At 35.1% G+C, this 27854-nt stretch overlaps 1 protein-coding gene across 4 annotated transcripts in view; it reads right to left on the minus strand.

The window, feature by feature from the left end:
• Positions 1-27854, minus strand: part of CTNNA3 (catenin alpha 3) — a 1946492-nt gene that overhangs the window by 59310 nt on the left and 1859328 nt on the right. For all 4 annotated transcript variants that reach the window (XM_037805370.1, XM_037805369.1, XM_037805372.1 and 1 more), the window contains one exon: positions 20338-20472. In XM_037805370.1, coding sequence (XP_037661298.1) covers positions 20338-20472 — 135 coding nt within the window. The remainder of the gene's footprint in view (positions 1-20337; positions 20473-27854) is intronic.

Consider the following 27854-nt stretch of genomic DNA (forward strand, 5'->3'; position numbering starts at 1 on the left):
TATATATATCTACTAAGTTGTAGATCTACTAAGTGGATATATCTGCTAAGTAGAAGTAGTAATCTACTTCTAAGTATATATGACTTAGAATTATCTACTTGTAAGTATCTATCTAATGATCTACTATCATCCAAAGGAAGAATAAGGAATTTGCTTTGCAACTAGGTGATAAAAGACATTTTCCTCTCGCTCAGATTTCTCAGGGATGAACCTACTAATGCTATGAAGATAATTTTACTAACTTGTATTTGTGTTTTCATCATTTAACGATTCCACTTATAATCAAGTGTTTCTGTACTGTTCTCATGTAAAATATCTGGTTATTATGTCTCACAAGAGGTGACAGAGGCAACTCATCCTCTGCTAGAATTTTGGTGAATTGAAAATATATCTTTTTTTCATTTTCATTTTACATAATTCTTATACTTTTGCTACATGAAAGGAAAGCATGCCTTAGGAATGGCATAGGCCACACATTTCAAGTGATGACAAAATGTGATAGGCACCAAAATTATACAGATTTTATTTTCTCCTTTTGTTTCAAGAAAATGGTTGGATGTATATCAGAGTCATGGATAACATGAACTCCAGTTTATGGAAATGCCTTTTGAACCAACTATAGAACACTAGGGATGGATATCCTCAATGAGTGTGCCTTAATGTGTGATGATACAATGAAGTTATAGCCCAGCCTTCATGAATGTGTATTTTACTTGTACTGATAAGGAAGTGAAGCGGACTGTGGAACAGACAATCGAGAGTACAGATAATGAATTTTATAACAGCATGGAAGGAAGAATATCAATCCTGCTGCTTTTGCTTCTCAGATACTTGATGCATTTTGGCTTCAGGCTTTTTAATTTAACATTCAAAAGGCTCATTTACCAGGAAAGACTATCCCCAGTTGCCTTGTAACAGCAGTAAAGCTTTAGTTAGAGAGTACACAACTGGCTTAAGAATGGAGACAGCTCAGGTGGTTGAATTCAAACTCAATAATAATTAAATGTTGATCAGGATTCTCAATTTCTTTTAATTAACTCTTAGTATCTAAGGTACATGCAGTTCAATTGAACAGGTATACTGCACATTTCCAAATTCTCTGATCAAATAATTGTTTTAGGCATCTGTGAATCATGAAACCAAATGTATTCATCAAGCAATACAGTAATTTTTGCTTTACCTTAATAATTTGAAAGGGTCTAGATCTAGAGATTCTTGATGTTATCAAGCTATCTTAAATTGCCAGCTACTCTCACTTGGGTGGACAGACATGTGCAGCATTTATTGGATAATCTTTGATTTTAATTAGCATCCACACACTGAGCATTCTACATCTTTATCTTCAGCATGACATATCTTCTAAGTTCCATTCCCATATTTCAAATTGTTGCTTGGACATCTACACACAGAGGTGCTGTAAGAACCTCAAATGCAACCCAAACCTAAATCACCAGATCAATATAATGATTAAGAGAACAGTCTCTAGAACTAGTCTGTGTTCGAAAATAGTTTCTGCCACTTATTAGCCAAGTGAAGTTGTATAAGTTATTTAATTTATTTGTCTCAGTTTTCTTATTTGAAGATCAGGCGTAATAATTATATCTGCCTAATAAAGTTTACATGACAAATAAGTTATATATTATATGTGTATATATGTATGTACAGGTATGTGTATTTGTACATATATGTATATATGTATTTTTGTGTTTACACACAAACACACACACACACACTTGGAATAGTGCCTGCCACATACTAAGCACTATGAATTACCATTGAGCTATTATTATAATAGCCATCAAATATGTGCCTATTCTACTGATAGTTAACAAGATTTAATCATCCTATTTTCTAAATCTTTGTTAAAAATAATAATAATAAACTCTTCTTCAAATTTACATCCAATTCATTAACTCAAGCCCACATCCTTTTTTATGTGAATCATTGAAACAACTTCCCAATAGTCTCCTAGAACTGCTTTCTTTTTCTTTAATGCACCTTCCAAATTGCAGAGATTTCTTTCTAAAACTCTTTTCTGATAATTACATCTGTTTAACTCCCCTCAATGTGATCTAAATAACAGAATAGACTTCTATTTCTATCTATATTGTCATGCAAACACATATTTATTGAGATCCCATTGTGCATGGGTTACAAGGTAAATGATCATTTTTCTTTTTCTTTATGCGTTAGCTTTAAAAACAACAACAACAAAAGAACTGACTTTTCACTTCCACAGCCTTAACACTGTTTATTGGAACTAAGTAGAAAATGAAATGATTGGAGGCTTAACGTGGTTGGTAGAGACTTGAGAGAAGGAAGAAAGATTTATAGCCTTTTTCATCTAAGAATTTTCCAAAGACTTTCATCTAATGTTCTTCCTGGATCCCAACCATGAATTCATTTAACCTTTGTTGCTGTGTCCAATTTATCCACACCTTTTAAGTCTGTCTCACTGCAGAATTAGGAATCAATCCAGGCCAGATCAGGAGCCTATAAGGCATCTTTGTCAAGGAGCTCACTGGCTTGGTGTTAAGTCCCCTTCTCTGCCACCAGTGTTGTTAACTTGATCCCTTCGATTTCCCCTAATTTTGCTGACTTCTCATCTGTGACTAGAAGCTGGCATAGAATAGTAGAAAAGAACCTTTTAACCAAAAGGCAAGGGATTAATTGTTCAATGTTTAATTGGGTTACTAAATGATTTTATTCAAGTCACCTAACTTATCTGAGTCCAAATTTCTTTGTGCATCACATGTGTTAGAATGAGTGATTTATAAGGTCCCATCTAGTTCTGCAGTGCTAAGAATTTTAGTTGCTACCTTTTCCTCTAGATCCTCCCACAGACCTTTTAGACTATGACAGTTTGTATCAGTGACTAGATTTCTTAAATTTCATTCTCTTCACATTTAGTTTCGTAGTACATGCTGATTATCTGCCTATCCACACATACTTACATGTACTCCTTAATTAGTAGTGACTGTGGGGACATATTTATATATTAATGCTTTTCCTCTCCTTGGTATTCCCTAGTGACTAACCCAACCCTAGTCAGATCTAATTCTATGAGTCTTCCTTATTCTCTAAAACTAGCCTTCCCTAGGGGAACCCTTTTAAACACAAAATAAGCAAGTTAATTAATAAAACACCACCAAATTACACACGCATTAGGTTCTCAAACTACTATTATTATACTACAGTTTTCATAGGAGAGACGAATAAGAACACACAAGGGCAAGATTATTTGATGAATGGGCAACTATAGGTTTCGTTTTGCTTTAGCAAGATTATTTGTTAGAAAACACAGTGAGGTAGCATTTGGTTCTTATGTTCTGGGGCAAAAGTAACACCAAAACTTTTAGACTTGATCAGTAAAGGGCACAATGTGAAATATCCTGGCAAGGAGTTGTGTGTTCGTCACAGGAAAATAAGTCAAATGGAATTGTGTGACAGTTTTTTCTTGTTTGAAACAATATATTTGAGCACCTAAGTTATAAAATAAAAATGTCATGGAATATTCCAACAGTAAGACAAAGCATCCACTTCTAATTTGTAATTTAATTTCAATTTCAGATAACTCAATACTTCTTGAATTAATACCTGAAAAAGCATTTCTAAAGCTTTAAGGCAAGCCCTAAACAGTCATTATGATGTAAAAATGCAGATAGTCTGCACTATTTCACATGGTATGTACTTACTTCTTGCACTTTCAAACCAAAACAAATTTAAAAAGTCCTACTCAAAATCATTTCATAATTTGAAATTCTAGAAGCAGCAAGCTATTTAGAAGGAATATTATTTTTTATATTATATGGCCCCATATTAGTCTAAAGCACTGAGGATCTACAGAGTATAGGAATTTACAGCTTTCACCCGCTACCTCAAGATAACAGAAAGCTAGCAAACCATCTCATTTTACAATGTGTTTTATATATTCATGGCCAATATTCACTGTGGTGCTATCATGGCTTTTACTGTACAACCTATACTCCCCTTTTTACAACATATTATTGAGAGGAGACCAAATGAGATTTGACTCAAACAGAAAGTAGTGAAATATTTATTCAGAAAGTATGTGAGTTCATTTTACTTAGAGACCATGGGTGTATGGAATTTAGACGCATAGGCTTCTATCCCTTATATGAACCAAAATTTTTCTAATTTAAGGATCACACTTTTACATGGCAAAATACTGGCATTCCCAAGTTTGCAATCAAATTTTTGGATTATAGCCTATTTATAAATCCAAGTTTGGAATTTGGAATGCTTTTCACAAAAGAAAACATTGTATGCATGGTGGCATGCTTCTCAGCCATTCCATTTAACTTTGTTTACCTCAAGTTGTACATATACAGTACTAACGTCATAGTAATCATGAACCCCAAAATAATAATTAGTATTTATTAACATTTTATCATGTTAAGAGTGTTACATTCGTTATCACATCTAATTCTGCAAACAAACACAACTAAGTTTATGGGATACATGAAATTGAAATTCCCAACCTTAAATGTAAGGTTAATTACATTTTCCAAGATCACAAAACTAGTCAATAATTATAGCTAACACTTACATAGTTTTAAATGCACAGTAAAAAGTGCTTACTATGGAGCAGGGATTATTAAAGTGTCTCATGTATATTAAATCATTAAATCCTCATAAGAACTCTATACTGTAGGTCTTACTATTATTCCTGTTTTGCAAGTGCAGTACAAGAGCCCATAGTCACAACATTAGTGATAAGAGCATGACTCGAACCCAGCGAGTCTGGGTCCACAGTCTATTCTATTAACCATGGAATAAAACTGGCCCTTCAAATCCAAGGCAATACCAGACCCAATGTACCTGGGTCCAAAGCCGATGCTCATTTTACTACATATTGTTGTCTCCCTAATGGTATGTATAATTGTCTGTGGAGTGGGAAATGTATTCAGTATGCCAAGTCAGGATGCCTGGAACATTTACGCCACCCCCAGGCTTTCCCATGCAGAAAATGAAAATAGAGACTACATCTTTCCCAAATGAGCAAGGGAGATATGGAGCTTAAGCACCAATTTGCTAGAAGTAATTCCAAATATCAGGACTATAGGTTTGCCTGGAGGATAGGGCCATGACTTATGTAAGTATAAACCCTGGGTTCAGTTGCAAGTCCAGGATATTACCCTGGTTATTCCCTCTGTTACTCCAGAGGTTCAACTGACTCCCCATCTTCATTTTAAATTTAATATCTTCATTAAATTGTTCCTAGTCATAACTTCTCTTTTTTCCTTTCTGATGCAATTGTGAATGGAGTTTGAGAACTTATCCAGTATCTGCTTGAACTTGAAGCACGGTCCTAAAATCTTCTTAAGAGATTTACTACTTGAAACAGTGGTGAGAATGAAAATGGGTAAAAATTGCATTTTAAAAAGACTCAATCCTTCCATATCTCTTATTTCTAGAACTGATGCTCCTGGATCACTCCATTTTCACAGGGAATGTTCACTTTCTATGAATTCCTATTCTGGGCCTTCACTAGATTTGTTTAATGTTTTGTTTGGATTGTATAGAGGGAAAAATAAATCTGACCCCAGCGAGACTCTAAAGTGTCAAAGGAGAAAGTTTTACCTAGATTTCAGAGGAGAACTCGATACTAATTTGTTCCCTTTTCATTAAAGCATTAAAGCAAGTTCTTATTAAAGTCATTAAAATAAAATCTAGGATAGGTTGTAGGATAGGCTTTCTGGTAGCCAATAGACAGTGGGAGATGGGTTAGAGCTTGGGGATGATGACAAGGAGATAGCCACTGGCAGAAAAGTTGTAATAAGTACAAGCATCTGTACACATTTATTCCATTGCCTCTTTCCTCCCTGACTACCATCACATCTTCTGATCTGAACTTCTTATATGGAGAAGTAAGAAATTGGAATTTGTATGAGAGAACAAGAACTGAAAGGATATTTAGAACATATGCTAAGCTAAAATAAGTTATTCATTTATTTAAAGAATATATATATTTGGGAGACAATAAAATGCAGTGGCGAAGAGTGTAAGCTCTGGAGTCAAAAGGTCTACATTTAAATCTTGGTTCTAACATGAACTGATGATGTGAACTTGGCCAGCTACTTAACAATTTTTCCCTCAGTTTTCTAATTTGCAAAATGAGGCTAATAACAAAGATAAGGTTATTGTAAACATTAAATAAATAATACATGCAAAAAACTTGCAACACTCTGGCATCTACTAAGCCCCAGGTAGAGTTAGTTCTTATCATCGGTAATAGTGATGTGATTGTTACAACAGTGATTCAATACACATGTGTTCTTGGTGTTCTGACAAGTTTCACACAAAGGACCTATATAAATCATAACTGCACTTATATCCTCAAATATTATGAATAGAATACTCTGATTAGAAATATCATTTTCAGAAATGATACAAGAAACATCAAGTCCTCAAGAGACCTTAAATCAAATCCACTTGCTGCATGACACTAGCAAGGTGAATGTGAGGGTGGTAAAGTTCACCTTTCCATCAAGATGTCCATGTACCCTGGCTCACGGACAATGGATATGAACAATATGAGAATCATGGTGGGTGTAGCATCATAGGCATATTTTTATTCGTGACTCCTTTTTCCAAGTGTAAGGGTGAGTTTTGGAGCAACTAAGAAATGAGTTCTCATCCAACCATCATCTTATAATAGGTGGGTGAACTTGGACAAGTTATTAAGTCCATGTGACAGAGTCCCATCATTTGTAAAATGGACAGGATACCTAGGTAGATAATAACTAAAGGAAATGATGTATATAAAACTTAGAACCTTACATATCATTAATACTTAGCAAGTTAGCTATTCTTACATTTTATACCTAAACTTTAAAGTGTAAAATTAAGCACAAATATACCTTTGATTAAGCAACTAATTCATGCATGTATGTATATATGTATGCACATATATATCTATGTGTGTATTTATATATTCAAGCAAGTACCCCTCATAAAAATGCCCTAGGAGTCATTGCTAAAAAAAATTCCATTTTACTTGAGAGAACTTTTAAAATCTGAAGAGTTGGGAAGGGAAAATTCTTAATTTCTAATGTATGGATTAACGAGATAATCTTTCTCAGCTTTCAAACCACCAATGTACACAAACAGTATTTGCGCTGACCCTCCCAAAGTGCAAACAAGCCAGGGTTCTTCTGGAGGTCCATTCATCACCTTCCCCTTTCTTTTCAGCTCACTCAGAGACATTTAATGCCATTAGGCAAAATTATACCATTGATGGCATTATATCTGGCATGACTGTTGATCCCAGGTGGAGAAGCAGATGCATAATGGAGCTATAAGAAACAGCTACATTAGAAAAAAAAACTCTACAAACAGGGATTGAGAATATCTTCTTGACCAAAAGGGGGATGCAAAATGAGACGAAATAGTTTCAGTGGTTGAGAGATTTCAAATGGAGTCGAGAGGTCACTCTGGTGGACATTCTTATGCACTATACAGATGTATTGGAATAGCTAGAAGTAAATACCTGAAACTACCAAACTCCAACCTAGTAGTCTGGACTCCTGAAGACGACTGTATAATAATGTAGATTACAAGGGGTGACAGTGTGATTGTGAAAACCTTGTGGATCACACTCCCTTTATCTAGTGTATGGATGGATGAGTAGAAAAATGGAGACAAAAACTCAATGACAAATAGGGTGGGATGCGGGGGATGGTTTGGGTGTTCTTTTCTTACTTTTATTTTTTATTCTTATTCTGATTCTTTCTGATGTAAGGAAAATGTTCAGAAATAGATTGTGGTGATGAATGCATAACTATATGATCATACTGTGAACAGTTGATTGTATACCATGGATGATTGTATGGTATGTGAATATATTTCAATAAAACTGAATTTAAAAACAACAACAACAAAAAAGAAACTCTACAAACAAAATTAGTGAAACAATGCCGAGGATTGCTTTTCCTTCTCTTCCATCATAATTTATCATCCAGAAAAATGCACTGCCACGTTAACGATGGGGGGGCACAATTAAGGGAGAAGGCAAAGTGGAGGAGTTTTCAACAGCATCCCATGGATATTGCTCAGGAAGAGAGAATGCAAACAAAGTTATTTGGCTCATATGTCCCTGCATATTAAGCCATTTAGCTAGTGTATGGAATGTTTCAAGTTGTCCCAGGGATATAGGTGAGGAACTAAATATTGACTCAGCAAGCACTTGAATGAGATGTTTAATTAAATTAAATGGTACAAAGGGGAGGCTTGTTTTGTAGGCTCCAGTAATTGCTTAAAACACAAATGAGACCAAATAAAGGTCAAAGAGGTATAGTAATAATGAGACAAAAATATACTGGAGAAGTAAAGAAGACATGGGCACAGAATTGACCCAAACTTCAAAGGCAACAACTGTTGGCTCAATCATAAAAAATGATTAGAAGTAGTTGGCATGACCATAAATATTCAGCAGTGCCTTTAAGCAAAGCCTGACATGGAAACCTGCATCAACAGGTTAGTTTTAATTTCACTTTAATGACTGGCTATGGGCAGAGATACCATGGGATAATGTCCTTTCCCTGGAAGAACTTGAGTAAGAGCTACTGGAGGATAGGTACGATGCTTTTGAGCTCTAAACACACTGATTCAAGTTCTGCTTCAGGAAGGAGTGAATGTGAAGGATCCTGAGCATGTTTCTAGTGTATTCACAGTTGTAATTTTCAGAACACAGTGTTGGTAATATGAGATAACATTTGTGTGAGCTCTGACTTCATTTCTGCTACCCCAAAGTCACTACCATTTTTATTGGGGGTGACAGAGCTTCTCCTGGATGAGAGGAAGCTGGAGGATGGAAGTGGAGGAGAAGGAAAATAATGAACTCTTCTAATTCTTAAACTCTCTGAGCTTTAATTCTCATCTATATAATGGGGATAAAAATAGAACTTTCTTCAGAGCATTGTTGGGAGGATTAAAATAATTAATATATGTAAGGGATTTGGTCATTAAGAGCTCAATAAATGTTGCCTGTCATTGTTATTATTATTTTTATTATTATTACAATGCACCCATTACTCATCAGCCATCCATGTACCAAACTCTAATCTAGGTACAGAAGCAAGGAGGATTATTCTTTTGTAAAGCCTGAATCAAATGCTACTGCTAAAACAGGGTTGGGCAATAAGCAGTTTTATGAGAGGCAGTGGAATTATTCCACTAAAAACAAGTCACTTTTCTAGGATTCTTCCTTTAAACTTAATTCAAAATAACTTTTATAACACTTAAATGAAACATTTCAATGGATACTATCACTTCATGGTAAAATTAACATTATTCCATATTAGCTAATAATAATAATAATAATAATAATTAATATTTAATGAGCACCTGCTGTGCTATGTACTAGACACTATGCTAAGCATCTTTATGCAGCAGTTCATTTCCTTCCTGGCAGATATTTCTTGGCCAGTAAGCAACCTTTCTAGACTTTACTTTCCTTACAGAGATGATAGGACTTCACATTGTCATTCCTAGAGAGTACATTGGCCCAGATCCTTGAGGAGTATAGATCCCTAACAACCTACATCAAACTCAAATATGAGCCCAAGTTAAGAATTTTGGTGTCTTAAGCCACTGAGAATCGGAACCTTTTCATTACCACAGCATGGCCTATGTTAAGTTGACTAATTCAATGTTGTTGACTGAAAAACCTTCCTTAAACATATCTTTTCAATTACAAATGTTATTTTCATGCTTTGTGATGGAAAGCCTGAGATTTCATTAAAAATAATTCATCTTTGAGTTGGAGAAGAATGGACTTACATTCTATATCTTGTTGAAAGTATAAGTGAGACTCCTAAAACTTTCATGAGAGAATGCCAATTTTGCTATCAGGAAAATATATATATATATAATATATATATAAACACATACAGTAGATGCGCAATATTTGTACAATGTATGAGTGAAATTTAAAAGGTATGGATTCCTTTTTTTAAAAAGCACAGAATTGTATTAGAAAATTCAACAATGAATTGCCTGCAACCCAGGACTTGGTCCAAAGCTTCTCTGAGATACCTAACATTGCAAAGAGATTAAGGCACTTATTCCCCTAGGGTTGTCAAAGTGATATCTTTGTATCTAGCTAGATCATCAGAAAGCAGCATTTCCAGGCCTTATTATCACAACTCTCTACTTACAAGCCTTCACTAAATTGAGATTTAACGTGTAACTTCAGTTTCTATTTTAAGAAATGCCCATTTGAACATTTCTGTCTTTTACAGACCCTAGGTTAGGACATTGTCCATCTCGTTATCAATTGTTACTCAAATAATGACCCACACAATAAATTTCTCCTTACATTTAAAGCCAGATGAATTTTTTTCTCTCCCAAGAAACTTCTATGTCTCTAATATTAATGATGACTATATAAGTTTTCCCTTCATTGCCAGTTGAATATACTCAACTAGAGTAACAAGTTGATCCCAAATACTTAGTACTCATTTCTTTGTACTTTTAATCTTCTTTGGGGTCTTTCTGATTTTCAGTTTCTAATTTTACACTTGATTTCTGAAACTGTTGAAATTCTTTAGCAGTAGGTGGAATACAAATTCTAATATATTTATAACAACACTTGTATAAAGTAACTAGTTTTTTTTTGTTGTTGTTCTTTCCAACTGAATTTTTAGAGAGGAAAGACCTCTTTTACTCATCTCTGTATTGTTGTTTCAGGGAAGGCAAAATGAGGGAAAAATAAAACAACTTTATGTAAGTATACAATGAAAAAAGAACTCTGAAATCTGAAATCAGACAGTTTTCACAGTTTCACTCTATCACTTTCTAGCCATGTGACCTTTGTCAAGTTAAGTTCATCTATTAGCCTCAGTTCTCTTGTCAACAAAATACTACAAACTCACTTGTAGTGTTGTTAGGAGGATAAAATAGTATCTATGAATGTGTAAGTAAGAGAGGAGTGGTTATCAAATTTAGCAAATTATTCCTTCACTTCTTTTCCATCCACAAAGAAAGGGACAGTAGAGGATACGATGCCATCATTTGTCTTGAATAGCTTCCTGGAAAGTGAGAGCCTGAGAGGAATGTGTGCATGTGTTTTTCGGACGGTCTGCTCTCAGAATAAGGGGATGGGAAGAAAGGAGAAAAGGTGAGGAGTAGAGCTGGACAAGGACTTTAGTCTCAGCCAGCAATAAGCTTTGACCTGATCTCGTGTGGGGTTCTGGAATTGCTCAGCAGAGTTGGCCCCATCTTGAGGCATGGGGTGCAGCCTTTTGTACTCTCTTGCTATTGACTCAGGGCAATAACAAGAGAGGGGTGCATGCAGCCTTTTGTACTCTCTTGCTATTGACTCAGGGCAATAACAAGAGAGGGGTGCAGTGCATAACCTTCCAAACAAGGTGATTCCTGTTTTGCTGAGGATAATTAGCCAGAGAAGGAGGCCTCTGTGAGAAACAGGCAGCCAATACTCAGTGGCAGGGAGAGGGGGAACTGCCAGGTAATGGTGATGTGGGAGGAGCAGAGCACCAACAACATCCTCAACAGCATTATTAGCTTTCTTTCAACTCCTACATTTCCTTAGGCTAGTGTCTCTCATCTATAGACAGTTTTGCCTCTTTGGGGACATTTAAAAATGTCTAGAGGCATTTTCATTTATAACAAGTAGGGGGCAGGTGCTTGCTACTGGCACCTAGAGGCTAGAGGCCAGGGATATTGCTAAACATCTTTCAATGCACAGAACAACCCAAAACAAAGAATTATCTGACCGAAAATGTCAGTAGTGCCAAGTCTGAGAAACCATGGAATAGACACAAGCATATAAAGTCAATATTTAATATGTATTAACAGTTACCAATTTACTATGAATATTCTCCATTCTTTACTAATCAAAAGGAAAAATGTGGAATTGTATTTATTTTCCTAGGGAAAACACACACACACATACACACACGCAAACACAAAATCTCACAGGGGCTTTTACCCTGTGGCTATAATCTGCAACAACAAGTATAAATTCAACCTGAGCCACAGACTGAAAATGATTTCCAAACATCACCCATACTGTCTTTTGCCTTTTTTCACCTCTGCTTTCAACTCCACCTGCATCCATACATTTACAGATTTTAGTGCCCAAACTTTGCTTTCCTAAACGCTTTACCTCCTTGATTTTTCCTTCTCCCCCCTTTTCTTCCCTGCTTTTTCTCCCTGGCTTCCAACTGAACTTGGGCACATGAAATGTTTGCATCCAGCTCTGCCACTTTCCTTCATCTGCACTTTGCCTAGTGGGGAATTTTGCACCATTCTATAGCTAAAAAATACATTTTGCTCACTTTAATGGCCTCTCTTTCCACCTCTGGCTTTGAAATTTTGTGATTTAGTTTGTTTAGTTCACAATGGAAATAATTTTCTTTGTCTTTTCTAAGAAATGCTAACAATTAAACTAATTATCTTTTATAGAAAAGAAATAGCCTTTTTGACCAAGTTTCAAAGTCTTCTAGTATTTTGCTTTTGAATAATATGGAACTATTTGACATACAAATACGAATATGACAAGAAATAAATGTAACAGTAGAGAGCCTCATATCACATTTATATTATTTATATTTTTCTTCCTTTCCCCCTTCATTTCTTTACTTCTTATATCAACCTTTTTGTGTGTGTGCCTTGTCCAGATGTTTTATCGTCTCCATCTCTAATTGCACAAAGAGGATCTAATTACACAAAACAGATCACTGTTGTTCTGTGAGAGAAATTACAGCAGTCTCAGTAAACCTGTGCTAAATCAGTCCTACAATCATGATCAATATATTGCTCCATTTTGATATTCATGTGTCCCCTTTGTCTAGGTTTGCCATTGGCAGGTAGTTCCTATACCACCTGATATCTTTCTTCCTGATATGTGTAGCTTAAGGAGAATCTAGAAGCATCCTATTAAAACAAATCAAAAGAACATGATACAAAACTGCCTGATGTGTCTTTTTACCAGTTGGTGAGGAGAGAATTATGTTGATTAGTAACAGAGAACAAAAGGGGACAACAAAAGAGAATAAGATCAGAAATTCTCAATTGGAAGGAAGCTTAGAGCTCATTTAATCCAAACCTGTAGTTTTTCAGATGCAGAAACAGGCCCAAGGAGATTAATATCTAGACTACAAACTGGGTTTCCTAAGTTGGTGTTCAGTAGTTTTCTTCTTGCCTCATGTGAGCTCTTCTTATTTTGATGCAGAAGAGTGTGGTCTGGTGGGTCAAGCATTCTAGGAATCCAGCTTCATGAAATCATCAGTTAATACTGTACTAAATTTAGTGTTTACCTAGGGCTTTCAATTAAAATCATTCATTCACTTTTGATATCTATTCCAACTATCCTGGCTGGAGATAGCAATACCACATCCCACCATTCTAGCCGCTAAACTCACTTGGAGGCCATAGGGCTTGGCTTTAATAGGAATGAGGTAAAGATCATGAGACCTAGATAGCCAATAGCAATGTTTGTAAACAAGGGTAAGACACTGAAAGTCCCTGATCTATTTATTTGTTTGTAAGATGATTATTTCTAAAGTTCTTTCCAAAGCTATCACAACAGTATGCATAGAACAATCAAAATCTATAGAAAATCCAATTCACTGTGATATCAGTTTACTTAGATACTCCTAAGGGATTTCCTTAGGTCACTTTATGACAATTCAGTAAAAGAGAAAACAACATGCATTTTATTGTTTTTAAAAAATGTATTCTTTGAATTACTGAGGATTCTGACAATTCCCATGTGCCTCCTACCCAGCATTAAACAAAAATTCTACAGAGTTAAATTTGTTAGCAGTATCTTTTTTCCTCTTCCCTTTTTCTTCTTTGTCTTCTCTTCTTCTCCTTGCCCTCCTCTCCTCTTTCCTTCTCTCCTTCATCTTCCTTCACTTCTGTGCACATGCCAAGCTTCTCCCCCTCCTCCTTTTCCTAAGTATTTCAGTTAATTTTCCAAATCATTCTTAGTTTTCCCAATTTTCTTAATGCCTACAAATGATTACAGTAGGTTGAAAAAGCTCATTAACTAATTCCCTTAGTGTCTTAATGTGGCAAGCAAATTAACCTACTAAATTATTATGTATGCACTTGATTTCCTAAGTTCTATAGCCCTAGTGGCTCTTTTGGTCAATAGCTATATTGTTGCAGTCCCCTATCATTTCTAATTAAATGCACACTGCTCCTTGATTTCTATTAAAGCTGAGCTGAAGTTGCTTGGCGAATTTTCATTCTTGCTGATCTTTCCCCTTTTACTGATTAGTTTTATTTATTTATCCAATTTTTAAAATTGTGGCTTTGGCACACCTGCCTCAGGGTAAAAGAGCACAGACATATTAAAGGAAATACACGAAACATGGCAATTACATAATTAATCAGTTTTAAGTAGTCTAAAAAAATGTTGGCCTAAAAGTGTGACACTTGGGAAAGGGTAATTTTAAAAGTTTGGAATCATTTTAATCATCTAAATTGTTTGCCTGGATGTTATTTTTTTATATATACAGGTGAGACTATAACAACTTTAGTTCTTAATGGCCAGCCTCCTTTCACAAACTACAGTGGCATCCCCATTGGGTACCTTTTATAGGGACACTAGGTGAAAAATTGATGGAGAATTTTTTGGAGTGCCCTCAGATACCCCAGGTGTATTTTAATCTTAGAGTTATTTTTTTTCTTCTATTCTTAATTTAAGACATTATTACATGAAGGTGGTTATGGAAACAGAACTTGCTATGGTATATTAAATTACCTAATCTTTCTGTTTTGCCATCATTTTAAATTAAATTTTATTAACTTGTCCATTTCTCTTATAGGAAAATAACATTTGGAAGGAAATGTTGGCATATCTCCATGTGACTGAAGGATAAACTGATGTTATTGAGGCAATGACTTGGAGCTGGGCTCTAATAGTACAAAGTTTTGCATATAGTTTCTCTAATCACTATTTTGAATCATTGTCCTTAACCTAGGTTATTTTCTCTTCTAAGCATTGTTTGAAAGTAAGTCATTGAAGATATTGACATCTCTACTTTGGTCTGTTGCTAAAATGAAATCATGGATAAAGCATTCAAACCTTAGTCTTAACAGAAAACTTCCCATCCTGTCTTACCAAAATAGGGAATCCATCAGTATGAAGCTCCTTAACCTCCCATTCATTTGTGTCTCAATGTATTCACATCTTTATTCTTCTTTATGCTGGCTCATAAGAAGTGCTTTACTTTTCCAAACTTAATCTTTCTATCTGTTCTCTTAATTCCATTTCCTCTGGGTTGCTTCAGATTTTATTCCCACCAGTTATAGTCTTCATTTTTCAATGTTCATTCTCTTCTAGCTTCTTCTTGCTCTTTTCCTAAAAACTTTTCAATCACTTCCATCTTAAAGCATACATGAAAAAATCTTAACCAATAGAAAAAAAACAAGCTTCCAGCAATTCTGATTTCTGCCAGCCCCGCAAGTCTTTCTCTCTTCTTCTCTCTTTTTCTGTCTCCTTTCTCCTCTCTCTCTCCTTCCTTTCAACCCCAAATTGCTTGAAAAAATAGTCTATACTATTATATTCTCTCCATCACTGCATATGCACTACTCATTCTACTTATAGTCTAATTTTTGCCTTCACTAGATTACTGACATGTTGGAAAAGGTATAAAGATACCTTCTAATTTCAAAATCCAAAATGCCCTTAAAATGCTGAGCCTACCTGGATTTTTGCATCTTTTAAAGTCACTAGCTACTGCACCTTCAATAATTCAAAAATGTTCAAGGACCTTATAGTCTAGAGAGGAATAGATATAAGAAAGTATGCAATTACAATATATTGTGAGTTCTGCTGTGAATATGGTAATTGTAGAAGAATATGGTACCGTGAATTGCCACTCATACCCATTCTGCCCTTCTTCCATAGAAATAAAACTCTGATTTAATTGGGTAAACCAATGTGTCCAGATTAAAATGCAAACAAAGAAACACAGAAACAAAATTAAATTTTGCAACATCCCTTGCAGTTAGGAATGGCCATATGACTATGTTCTGGTCAAATATATGTAACAGGGAACATTTGGAAGGGAGTTTGGAAGGGAGTTTCAAGAAGGCTTCTTAAAAAGATATGCGGAATGTTTCCTGTGTTTCCTCTTCATTCTTACTGTCTTAAATATAAAAGCTGTGGCTAGAGCTAGAGCTGTTATATTTTACCCTTGATAATGGAAGCCAGAAGCCAAGCATGATGAAGCAGAAAGATAAAAATTTCTGAACCTGGATGATTTTGTGAAGCTGCCATTAGCAGCCCTGGATTGCCCATTCTCAGCCTCTTTTTAAAGAGATAGCAAATCCTCAGTTTGTTGAAACAGCAGCAGTCAGGTCTCTGGATCGGATATAAGCTCATTAGAATCACATGTGGGTAGAAAGAATTCTTTCTGGATCTCTGTCTCAGCTCTTTTTTCTTTTTCTTTTTCTTTTTTTTTTTTATGTCTTACCCAACACGTTTTCACTGGATAGTGTCATCTATTCTCTTCATACTCTCTCCTATGCTCTGAACCACATTCCAAATTCTCCCAGGCCTTTTTTTTTTTGCATACCCCTTAGTCACCTAAATTCAACAAGTGAAACTTGAATGAGGTGCCTTACCCTTCCTCAACTGCTCTTCCTTTCTTTATGTAGTTTTTAGTTAATGATGCCACTTTTGACTACTAAACCCCAAAACCTTGGGGTAGGTATTAATCTTCCTTTTCCTTTACTCTTAACATCCAATAGATCACTGACTCTAATTACTTTTACCTCATAATTCTTTCTTGCATGTATAAACTCATCTCCATTCTCACCATCATCTTAATTTAGGTTCTCACTGTTTCTCTTTTGGATTGTTTAAAAAATCATTCCTAGCTAGACTCCTGTTCTCCAGCTCCTCATCTTTCCATTCTATCACCATTCTATCAAAGGAGTTAATTTTCAAATACACAGATTTGTTTATATTCATCTTAAACTTAAAAGTTTAAATTGCTCTCAGATATCACTAGGATAAAGTTAAAAGTGTGTCTTCATGTTATAAATGATCCTTTTTAAACATTGTCAATTTGTTTTGCAGCTTCCCATCTCTTCGCCCCACATGTACTCACACCAACACTCCAAGCAGTTTTTCCAGTCACATTAAATTGTCATTTTCATAACATTCCCAGTCTTTCCCTAATTCTGTCTTTTTATTTCAGTTGTCCCCTATAATTAGAATTTTTTCTCTCTCCTTACCCTGTAACTACATATTTGCTTTCTACTCACTGATCAAGGCCCAAATTACGGTCAAGCCACTTATCGAGGCTCCTCTTGCTCAATCCTCAACCCAGCAGAATTAATTATTCCCTCATCTGTTCCCATATGTTTTTGCACAAACCACTGTTGGACATATTTAGGTTTATTTCATGCATTTTAATTTTGTGTCTATTTGAATGTCTTGTTCAGGGAACTACCATGTATTTATTTTTGAATACCCCAGATATTTTATGATGCCAGACACTGAGAAGGTGCTAAAGTCTCAGTTTTGGATCTGAATTAACTATACTTTGGTTTCTTTTTGGGTAAAACATGTAGCTTGAGGTTGAGAAGTGCTTAAGATATCGATGTATGAATTATTAGAAAAGAAAGTTTTAATTGAATGGTCTATTATGGAAATGGCTTTTTAATTCCTAATTCATTTTCTTTATCCTAAACCCTGAAAGCACTCTGCCCATTCACTCCAGAAATGCAATTCTTTCATACCCACTTCTGTTTTAATCAAACATTTGTACTAAGAGCAATGTTTCACAAACTTGATCTTAGAATGCAAACTTTTCTACTTAATGAAATTTGAATAGTCTCTAATAAATATCAAATTTCTGTAATTTTTGATGTTTCTCTGATTTAGAATCATGCTTGCTAATCTTCAGGAGACCTCATGGAAAAACGATGACCTTGATAAGACTTTCTCAATTTAAAGAAGGAAGAAGAACAAGAGAGGAACACAGGGTCACCGAGAGATTAAAGCAAGTATTCTTTGGCACACGTAAATTAAATGTCTTTAAAAAGCTTTTCAGGATCTACCTGTAAGCAAATGTAAATGTGACATGTAAAAGGGGGCCTTTTTTTTCACATATATATTTTTTTTCTAAGGGGAAACTGTGGGCAAAATGATGACAAATAGTTTTGGGTTTGCGATGTTATTCCTTATTCTACATGAATAACAGCTTTAAATTATAAATCAAGTGGCTCCTGCCTAATATATTTCTAAAATATGTCTAAAATATGTGAAGTTCATGCATTGAATCATCCTATAAAACTGGAAGGAGTACAAACTCAATTTATAAATCTGGAGGAAATTATACTTTGGATGGACAATTAACAGTATTATATTTTAACAGTTCTGTAGAGGCTGAAATTTTATCAATTAAAAAAAATCTTAGCTTCAGACAACATGAGGAAGTATATTGTAATTGGGTAACAAACACATTTGAATGTATACCTCATGAAGTACGGTGATTTTGTGAAACTGATAAAAGTAAGCAGAAAATAGACTTGGAATTTACATATTAAATACTTAAAGTAGTGTAATGTTAAATGAGAAAATGAAGACTAAATGTCTAATAGTCTAAAATAAAGCAACAATAGTGTTACGTGTTTATATATGTTTACACATATCTGTTGTGTATGTACATATGTACACATATGTATATGTATACACACATATTTGTGTGTATATTTGTATGTTTGGAAAAATATGATATAATTAAATATTATTAATAATAGTGTTCTGTTTACAAAATTGCATATTTTTGCAAAATAATTTCACTGACTCAATCAACAAATATTTATTGTAAAAGATCTTAAGAACTGGTATTCATATTTAAATGATTAAGGAAATTCCCCATAAAATCAAACTCTCATTTTAAACTGAATTTGAACTACACCTATTCTTTTGTGCATAAAATTCAGGTGTTGACATAGAAATTGTGCTGGTGACTGCTTAAAATATATTTTCCTTTCATACATGACATGGGCAACAATACTGGACCAGTTGTGTTTGTGCATGTGCATTTGTTTTGCAAAATTGTATTTTGAGGAAATAGAGGCTTTTTTTTCCCCTTTAACAATTACTGGGCGAGGAAGGTAAAAATCAATTCCAGCACATACTTAACAAATTATTCACTTTTGACTTATGCTCTTCAGTTTCACGATAGCTTCAAGGTAATCCACCAGAACAGAGAAGACATGGGTCTTTGAAGGCAAAACCTAATTTGATATTTATTGGTGTGACCTTGGGGAAGCTATTTAACATTTCTGAATTTTGCTTTTCATATGTGAAAGAAACTAAACAAGCAAATAAGCAATCTTTCTGACATGCTATTGTGAAGATTAAACACAGATAAATATAGAGATAAAATAAGGCAAACCGTGGTCAATAAAGATTAGTTCCCTCCCTTCCACCCTTGATGGTGATTCTTTGCATGTATTCTTGCAACCAAGTTCTCCTTAAGAACATTAATTCATTGAGGAAAAGACAATGCCAAGAAACAGGAAGCTGTAAATGATTGCAAATTTATAAATATGCTGGTATCATTTTTAAAAATTTGTCCTCAGGAATGTAAGTTCCTAGAATGTTCATGATCTTTCACTTTAACTTAAATTTATAATCTTGGCCCATATCCTTTTCAAAGTCACTGATAACTGAATCCAATATAGAGATCAAATACTATTTTATCACTACACCCTCAAACAAGAAATAATCTACTGTTATTAAAAGATGAATAGAAAAGTTAGGAATTATGTCTATCATGGTAATTTTAGAACAGCTTGTAACTCAGGGCCACCAAGGAATTTATGAAAGTTCCTCTAAATTTATAGTTTTATGATACTCCATTTCTGAAATTACATGTGGAAATTAAAAAAAAATCTCAAGATCTGACAGTTCTATGAACAAGGGGGAAATTAATATCAACTAATAACAATAAAGCTGTCATTTTCCATCTGCATTTATTTCAGAAAAAAACTAAAGGATTCAATTCTAGGTTTCATCTGTGCACTTGGTGAAGTCTGAAAACTGGACTCTAAATTAATATCGATTTCTCATCCAATCGGTTACAAAACTTGACTTGTTCTGAAATCTCAGAAGCAAATGAAAACAAGTTGTGCCTCTTAACATTTAAGAAATGTGGCAAGATTTCTTGATAGTTTAATTACATGAAATTTTATGCAGTCCAATTGGATTTGTTCTAAACTGCATAGGCCTAAGGTTTGGTGGGGTGAGGAGGGGTGTAGGTGCTCTGCTTCAAGCATCTTGCCCCTGGGATGGTATAAGTGCTGGGCAGTACTCACAGCTGACATGATGAGCTCTCCCCCCAGGTTCTGGATCTCAGCTTTAACTTGACTGCAGATTTTTAGCTGGTGAGAGTAGAACTTGATCTGTTCCAGGTAGGCCAACAAGTCCTGTTTGCATGATGGATCGGGACACTGAATATGCATAAAAGACAAACAATGAAATGAAAAAAATTAAAATTAGGTAGATCAGGTTGAGTAAATATGGGCATTGGTGTTCCTTATAAGACAACAACTTTTTCACAGGGCTAATTTGTCAGATCCAGCCCCTAAGTTCTGATATACTTCGACACCAGAAGTATGGAGCGTGCATGTTTCAACCTTAATTACTTCAGTGTAGGCTAAGAAATATTAAGTGAATTTTCAGACGTAAAAAGGTGCATAAAAGAATTGCTTTTAATTTCTGATTAAGACTAGAAGACTTACATTCCTAGGTAAATCTAAAAAGTGTTTAAAATAGAAGTATTCCCGCCAACTAGAATTGCTATTAGAATACTATTTGGGACACATAGTTCTATATTTTCTGCCCTGGGTTATTTATGTAAGTGTGAAAAAGTCCTGCACACAAAATTTACATATCATGTTATACCCCTTTCAGCATTAAATGTGCTTAGCTGTTACAAAGTAAATCATTTCTGCCTTAAATAACAGCTGTGGATCTACCTGGAGCCAAGAAACAGACTGCATAAACGTTTTGGAGACAAATGAGCTATGTATTAAATTTCTTTATCAAAAAAACAGTCTCCCTATACTATATTATCTACCCTAAGAAACTTCCAGGAAGATAGCTTTGAGCGTCAACATCATAACATGGTAAATATCTGTGGTCAGAGTTTAATCTTTTTGTTCTTTTCTTTGTACATTTATAATAGATTTTAAAAACTCCCCTCATTTAATTCCACTTCTAATGAACTATTATAACAACATGGAAATGTGGACAGTGGTTTTTATAAAAAGAGATTCATTGCAGCTTTATAATAACAAAATTTAGAAATATTCTAAATGTCCTAAAATAGGAGAATATGAAATAAGAATATGTGTGTGTATGTATGTGTGTGTGAGAGAGTATAAAGGGACATTATGTAGCATCAAGAAAATAATATTTTCAAAGGATTTTGGAAATTTTTGTGGAAGTCGAAAGTATTTAAATTGCATATACCATCTCAATAAAATAGTCTAAAAAATGTCTGTGTTTGAGTTTAAAACATGCTAGGAAAGAAATATATGAAACTGGTAAATAAATGTGATATAAGAAAAAGTTTTTATTTTCATATTTGCATATTAAAAAATATATATATATATAATTTCTGTAATTATCTAAAATTTTATTTTTAAAAGTGGTACTTTTAATGGCCTATAATGCAAATACAATATAGGATGAAAGACCAGAAAATATTCCAGGTATTTCTGCTTTTACCCAATAATTAACAATTAACCTGGGGCATTGTTGGAATATTCCTGAGAAGCTTTATTCTATTTTTTTTAAGCCTATTTCTTCTTCACGTTCCCATCTCTATAAATCCAACAGCTATACACCCAGTTGCTCAAACCAGTAAATAACCAGGGTTTCAATGGTCTCTTCTATATTCAAAACAACTGTTCTTTGTTCTCACTGAGTAACTTTCTTATCTATTATTTGGTCTTATGGATGGACTCAAGGATAATCACTGACACACATAGTCTTTTACATGCCACATACTGTCCTAGGGGCTTTACCAATATTAAGGCTTTTAATAATTACCCCAACTTCAGGAGGTAGGTTCTATAATTTTCCCCATTTTACAAAGGAAGAAACTGAGGCATCAAGAGGTTAAAGAGGTTAATTGAATTACTTAGTTAATAAGTGGTAGAACAAGTATTCAGATTCAAAATTTGGCTCTACTTCCTTACCTCTATGGTTTAGGAACTACCTGACTGCTGCATCTTACATAATAAAGAGTAAATTTTCACTGATTTGTAAATTGATTTATCATTTGGATTAGTATGGATTTCTTTCCTTACAGACTAGCACCAGCACATAACATCTCATAAAATTGAACTTGCTATCTTTGTAATTAGATTTTTGACTGACAAACGATGGTGCAATAAACCTAGTTTAAGCGCAGCATGCAGTCTCTCTCTCAAGGCCATACTAGAACAGTCTATAAATTTGTTAAGGGAAGAATGAGTCATATGACCAGAAAGTTAGAATTGAACTTTTGAAATTAAAAGTTGATTGACCCAAATTCACTCTTCAGTTTGAGAATTGATGAGATTCTTGAATATACCTAACTGTGGCATCATCAGTTTTATAGTGAAGTAGATAAACATACTAAAACTGTTAAATGCTCATGCTATAAAATCTATTAAAGCCTCTTTCCCATTGGCATTTGGAAATCCTTTTTGAGTCAGTTTTGGCTGTCTAGAAGAAGAATCAGAAGAATGAATCATTCCCACTTTAAGAATGTTATTCTACTCTTTGCCAACCCTACTGTTCTAGTTTGCTAATGCTGCCGGAATGCAAAACACCAGAAATGTATCGGCTTTTATAAAGGGGATTTATCTGGTTACACAGTTACAGTCTTAAGGCCATAAAGTGTCCAAGGTAGCACATCAGCAATCGGGTACCTTCACTGGAGGATGGCCAATGGCATCCGGAAAACCTCTGTTAGCTGGGAAGGCACGCGGCTGGCGTCTGCCCCAAAGTTCTGGTTTCAAAATGGCTTTCTCCCAGGACATTCCTCTCTAAGCTGCAGTTCCTCAAAAATGTCACTCTTAGTTGCACTTGGAGTATTTGTCCTCTCTTAGCTTCTCCAGAACAAGAGTCTGCTTTCAATGGCCATCTTCAAACTGCAGTTCCTCTCTCAGCTTCGGGGCGTTCTTCAGAGTGTCCCTCTTGGCTGTAGCAAGCTGGCTCCTTCTGTCTGAGCTTATGTACTGCTCCAGTAATCAAGGCCCACGCTGAATGGGCAGGGCCACACCTTCATGGAAATTATCTCATCAGAGTTATCACTTAGAGCTGGGTGGGGCACATCTCCATGGAAACACTCAAAGAATTCCAATCTAATCAGCACTAAAATGTCTGCCCCACAAGATTGCATCAAAGAATATGGCTTTTTCTGGGGGACATAATACATTCAAACCAGCACACCTACTTTATTAAAATCAAATGATATTTTTCCAATTTTTACATTTTTACTTGAGGGACCTAGATTGGTAGGCCATCCCTTGCATTTAACATTTTTCCAAATAAATTTATATAGAATTAACTTTAAAAGGAATAGTGCTAGGGGCTTTTAGGCAAATCAAGTTGTAGAATATCTTAATATACTTTGGTTTATTGTTGCCTATTTTGTTGAGACAGGAGATGTTGACCAGGACATCTGGTTAGCTCTTTAAGGCATGGATTTATTTTTGCAAACTAAGTTTTATTAAGCACTAGGACACCCACTTCAGGCAAGCAGATGGCATTTCAGCCTAAGTTGTTTTCTTACTTTAAACCAGCTTTCACTCTCCCAATAAGATGCTTGGTACCAATACAGAATACATTGTTTAGGAATGAAGGGAAAAGTGAAAAGTATTGATTACCTTTCAGATTAAATTTTGCAAGTAAATTTGCAATTTGAACACTGTGAAGACTTTATTCCATAATCTTACCTATTTTTGCACATACTGGAGTATAAACATTACTTAAAACATGTTTAAAATGGTATTTGAAATCACAGAAAGCAGTTTAAATTCTGCTATTTTGGCAAAGTTTGTTCGTGACAAGTATGAGGTGTCACTGTGAAGTTCTAGAATAGAAATTGCAAGCACTCAGGGGCAGCAAAAGCACTTTGTGTCCATGACCTTTCCCTTGGCCCAGGGCTCATTTCTCCACTGGCTCTCCAAGGCAGAGGCTGTCCCATTTCACTCTCCTTGGGATTTTAGTTCATCAATGATCCTATTGTTTCCTGTACTTTTCAAGTGTCTTTCATCTTCCCTTGAATCTATCAAGGTATTAAGCCTCTCAAAACAAAAACTCACCTTTAACCCTGTTATCCCATCTCTCCTTTTGTTCAGGATCAGGCCTTCTAAAAACGTTCAGAGCTGTTTCCTCTTTTCCTCATTACACTGGAAATTGGCTTCAACCTTTCCAGGTGGCAGAAATTTATATCATTGCAATCACTAATGGTCTTGTTAAATGCATTGCACATATTGCAGTTCTTCTCTTATCTCAACTGTTCGCAGCTTTTGGATTTTCTCCCTGAAATTCTGTAACCCCTTCATTTTCATCATTATTTTACTTTCTCCTAGCTTGAGGACTTAGACCTCATGGCCTGTTTTGTAAAGATTTTTCCCTTTGCCTGCCTCTGTGCTCTCAGGTTTTGTTCATGAGCATCTTCTCACTCTCACCTTCCTCCTGGACAATAGCAGATAAGCACCCTGGCTCCATCCATCACTTTCACATTAAACATCAGCAAATCTCTATCATCCAGCTCTGTCTTCAGACATTCCATGTACCTCCTATTACATTTACCCACCCTATTTCAGTGTTTCGTCAACATCTCACACTCAACACATATAAACTTCACCTATCTCATCCTCTCAATCCAGCGTACGATAAAACTTGTCCATGTCCATCTGACCCTAAACCCTGACACTACCTCAATGAAAAGCTCCTTCACCCTCTCTCCCATTTGCAACATCAGGTCAGCCATTAATTCATGATGATTTGACACCTAAAAATCTCAACAAATGTTGAATGTTTGTCCACTTTGCTATGCCTGTTATTACTGCTATATAGCAAAGTGAGATTTCTGAGTTACAGAACAGAAAAAGGTTTCTAGGGAAGTAAGGTTAAAAATACAGCAGAACTCCTTTATGATATTAGAGATAGAGGATAACATTGACACATATGATCTAGACTGACCATGCTGACTTTTGAAAAATGTCAGTGGCATATACTTTGAACACTAGTACAAATTAAAGATGTTTTCTATCTTCAAGATTCCTGACTTTCGCAAATTCTACACCAACTGACTTTTTTTTTTTGTTATCCAATTTGTTTTTTTTTAATTAAATTCAGTTTTATTAAAATACATTCATACACCATACAATCATCCATGGTGTACAATCCATTGTCCACAGTACGATAACATAGTTATGCATTCATCACCACAATCTATCTCTGAACATTTTCCTTACATCAGAAAGAACCAGAACAAGAATAAAAAATAAAAGTGAAAAAAGAACACCCAAGTCATATCCCCATCCCACCCCATTTGTCCTTTAGTTTTTATCCCCATTTTTCTACTCATCCATACACTAGATAAAGGGGGTGTGATCCACAAGGTCTTCACAATCACACTGTCACCCCTTGTAATCTACATTATTATATAATTGTCTTCAGGAGTCCAGACTGCTGGGTTGGAGTTTGGTAGTTTCCGGTATTTACTTCTAGCTAGTCCAATACATTAAAACCTAAGACGTGTTATCTATATAGTGCATAAGAATGTCCACCAGAGTGACCTCTCGACTCCATTTGAAATCTCTCAGCCACTGAAACTATTTCATCTCATTTTGCATCCCCCTTTTGGTCAAGAAGATAGTCTCAGTCCCATGATGCTGGGTCCACATTCATCCCCGGGAGTCATATTCTTCATTGCCAGGGAGATTTACAACCCTGGGAGTCAGGTCCCACATAGTGGGGAGGACAGTGAGTTCATCTGTCGAAATGGCTCAGTTAGAGAGAGAGAGGGCCACATCTGAGCAACAAAGAGGTACTCAGGGGAAGACCCTTAGGCGCAATTATATGCAAGTTTAGCCTCTCCTTTGCAGTAATGAGCTTCATAAGGGCAAGTCCCATGATCGAGGGCTCAGCACATCAAACTGCCAGTCCCAATGTTTGTGACATCAACACCAGTCCAGGTGAGGATGTCCAACACATCCGTACCTTCCCCCGGATCCTCGGGTCTGGGGAGGGGGAGGCTGTAAATATATTTTTTATTATCTGCCCAAATTACTCTGGGATATGTCACTATTTCACTCCAGCCTATACTAACCTACTGTATCTCACTTCCTATTCAAAGTTCCATGCAATTGTGTACACCAACTGACTTTTGAGCTTTATGTTCACTTGTAAAATATGACCCACACAACTTCTATGAGAAATTCTTAGAAGGAATGATTTATCTATGTATTAGATTATAACTCAAAGATCCTCCTTCCTGATGCATGAAATTGACCAACTGAAAAAATTATTTGGGTCAAAAGAAACATAAAAAACTTTACCCTATGTATGGAAGAAGGATGGGTAAAGGATAGTGGAAAGTTAACTTTGACAAACTTTGGTTATTTGGACTTTTTGGTTAAAGACAACTAACCACCTGTAAGGACAAACTTCCTTATGCTTTCCTTTCCCCCATCCTGTACCTAATAACCCCTTCCTCCTATATCTACATCTTATTTTTTGGCTCCTAGGGCTATAGTTTTGTATACATGGAATAAATAGGTTTCTGTGATTTAACCTGAATATATAATCACTTCTCAAAACATTTAAAGCATTATTCTAAAGGAGAATGATAAAGATCTAATAAAGGGAAAAAACAGAAAAACAACATGCCTCATATAGGCGACTGACTGACTTCAAGGATGCACACAGATAAAATAATTCACTATCTCTTTAGTCCTTTTACTTCCTGAGAAACTGTTATGCATATATTTTATAAAGTAGGGGATTCTTTAATCTTGATAACAAATCTAGCTATCAAAATCTCTGCTCAAAATAAATTTCTTATAGATATTAGCATCAAAATACACATACTTTCATAAGATACATCCAGGAATTATATCCTTGAGAGACATGTTGCAAAGATATAATGAATTCTCTAGAAGTTTCTTTTCAGTATAGTTTTATCACAATAGTTTTAGACATTGTGGGTATTTTCTTTTTTTAAATTAATTTTATTTGCACACACTCCACACCAAACATAGAAATAATTTTTTGACTTTCATTGTATTAGTAGAGAAGAAATTCAAATGAGGTTAGCTACCAATAATATTTTGTCAAAATATCAATATAAATTATACTTGAGGGTTGTTTGTTCATAATTGAGTATATTGTGTATGATTTGGATAGTGATATTTGTTTTTAGAATATCATCTTTTCTTGAATTAACATTGATTGTCAATGTATTTAACACTGAAAATTAATTTAATTGTGTTCACGTATGATTAGGTGGGAGTACCCATTCAATATTCTGGATAAGTTTGCTGGCAAAATTACAGTGAAGAAGTGATTAGGCACCCAGGGGTCAGAAAGTCTAATTTTGTTCTCTCCTTGAGCAAAACACTCTAGAGCAGATGCTAATTTTATTTTGGCTCCCCTATTCATTTTCCTGTTTGGGGCATACTGCTTCTATGACTAATAGGTAATGTTTTTTTGTATATTTTTCTTACATGATGAGGTATTAGCCAGTTCATCTAATTTAGAATATTTGCTAATGTTATGAATTACAGTTTAGAGTCAAGGAATAGAAATATATATGCCAACGAAT

Source organism: Choloepus didactylus, chromosome 15 (genome assembly GCF_015220235.1).
Source record: "Choloepus didactylus isolate mChoDid1 chromosome 15, mChoDid1.pri, whole genome shotgun sequence".
In the NCBI taxonomy this organism is placed as follows: Eukaryota; Metazoa; Chordata; class Mammalia; order Pilosa; family Megalonychidae; genus Choloepus; species Choloepus didactylus.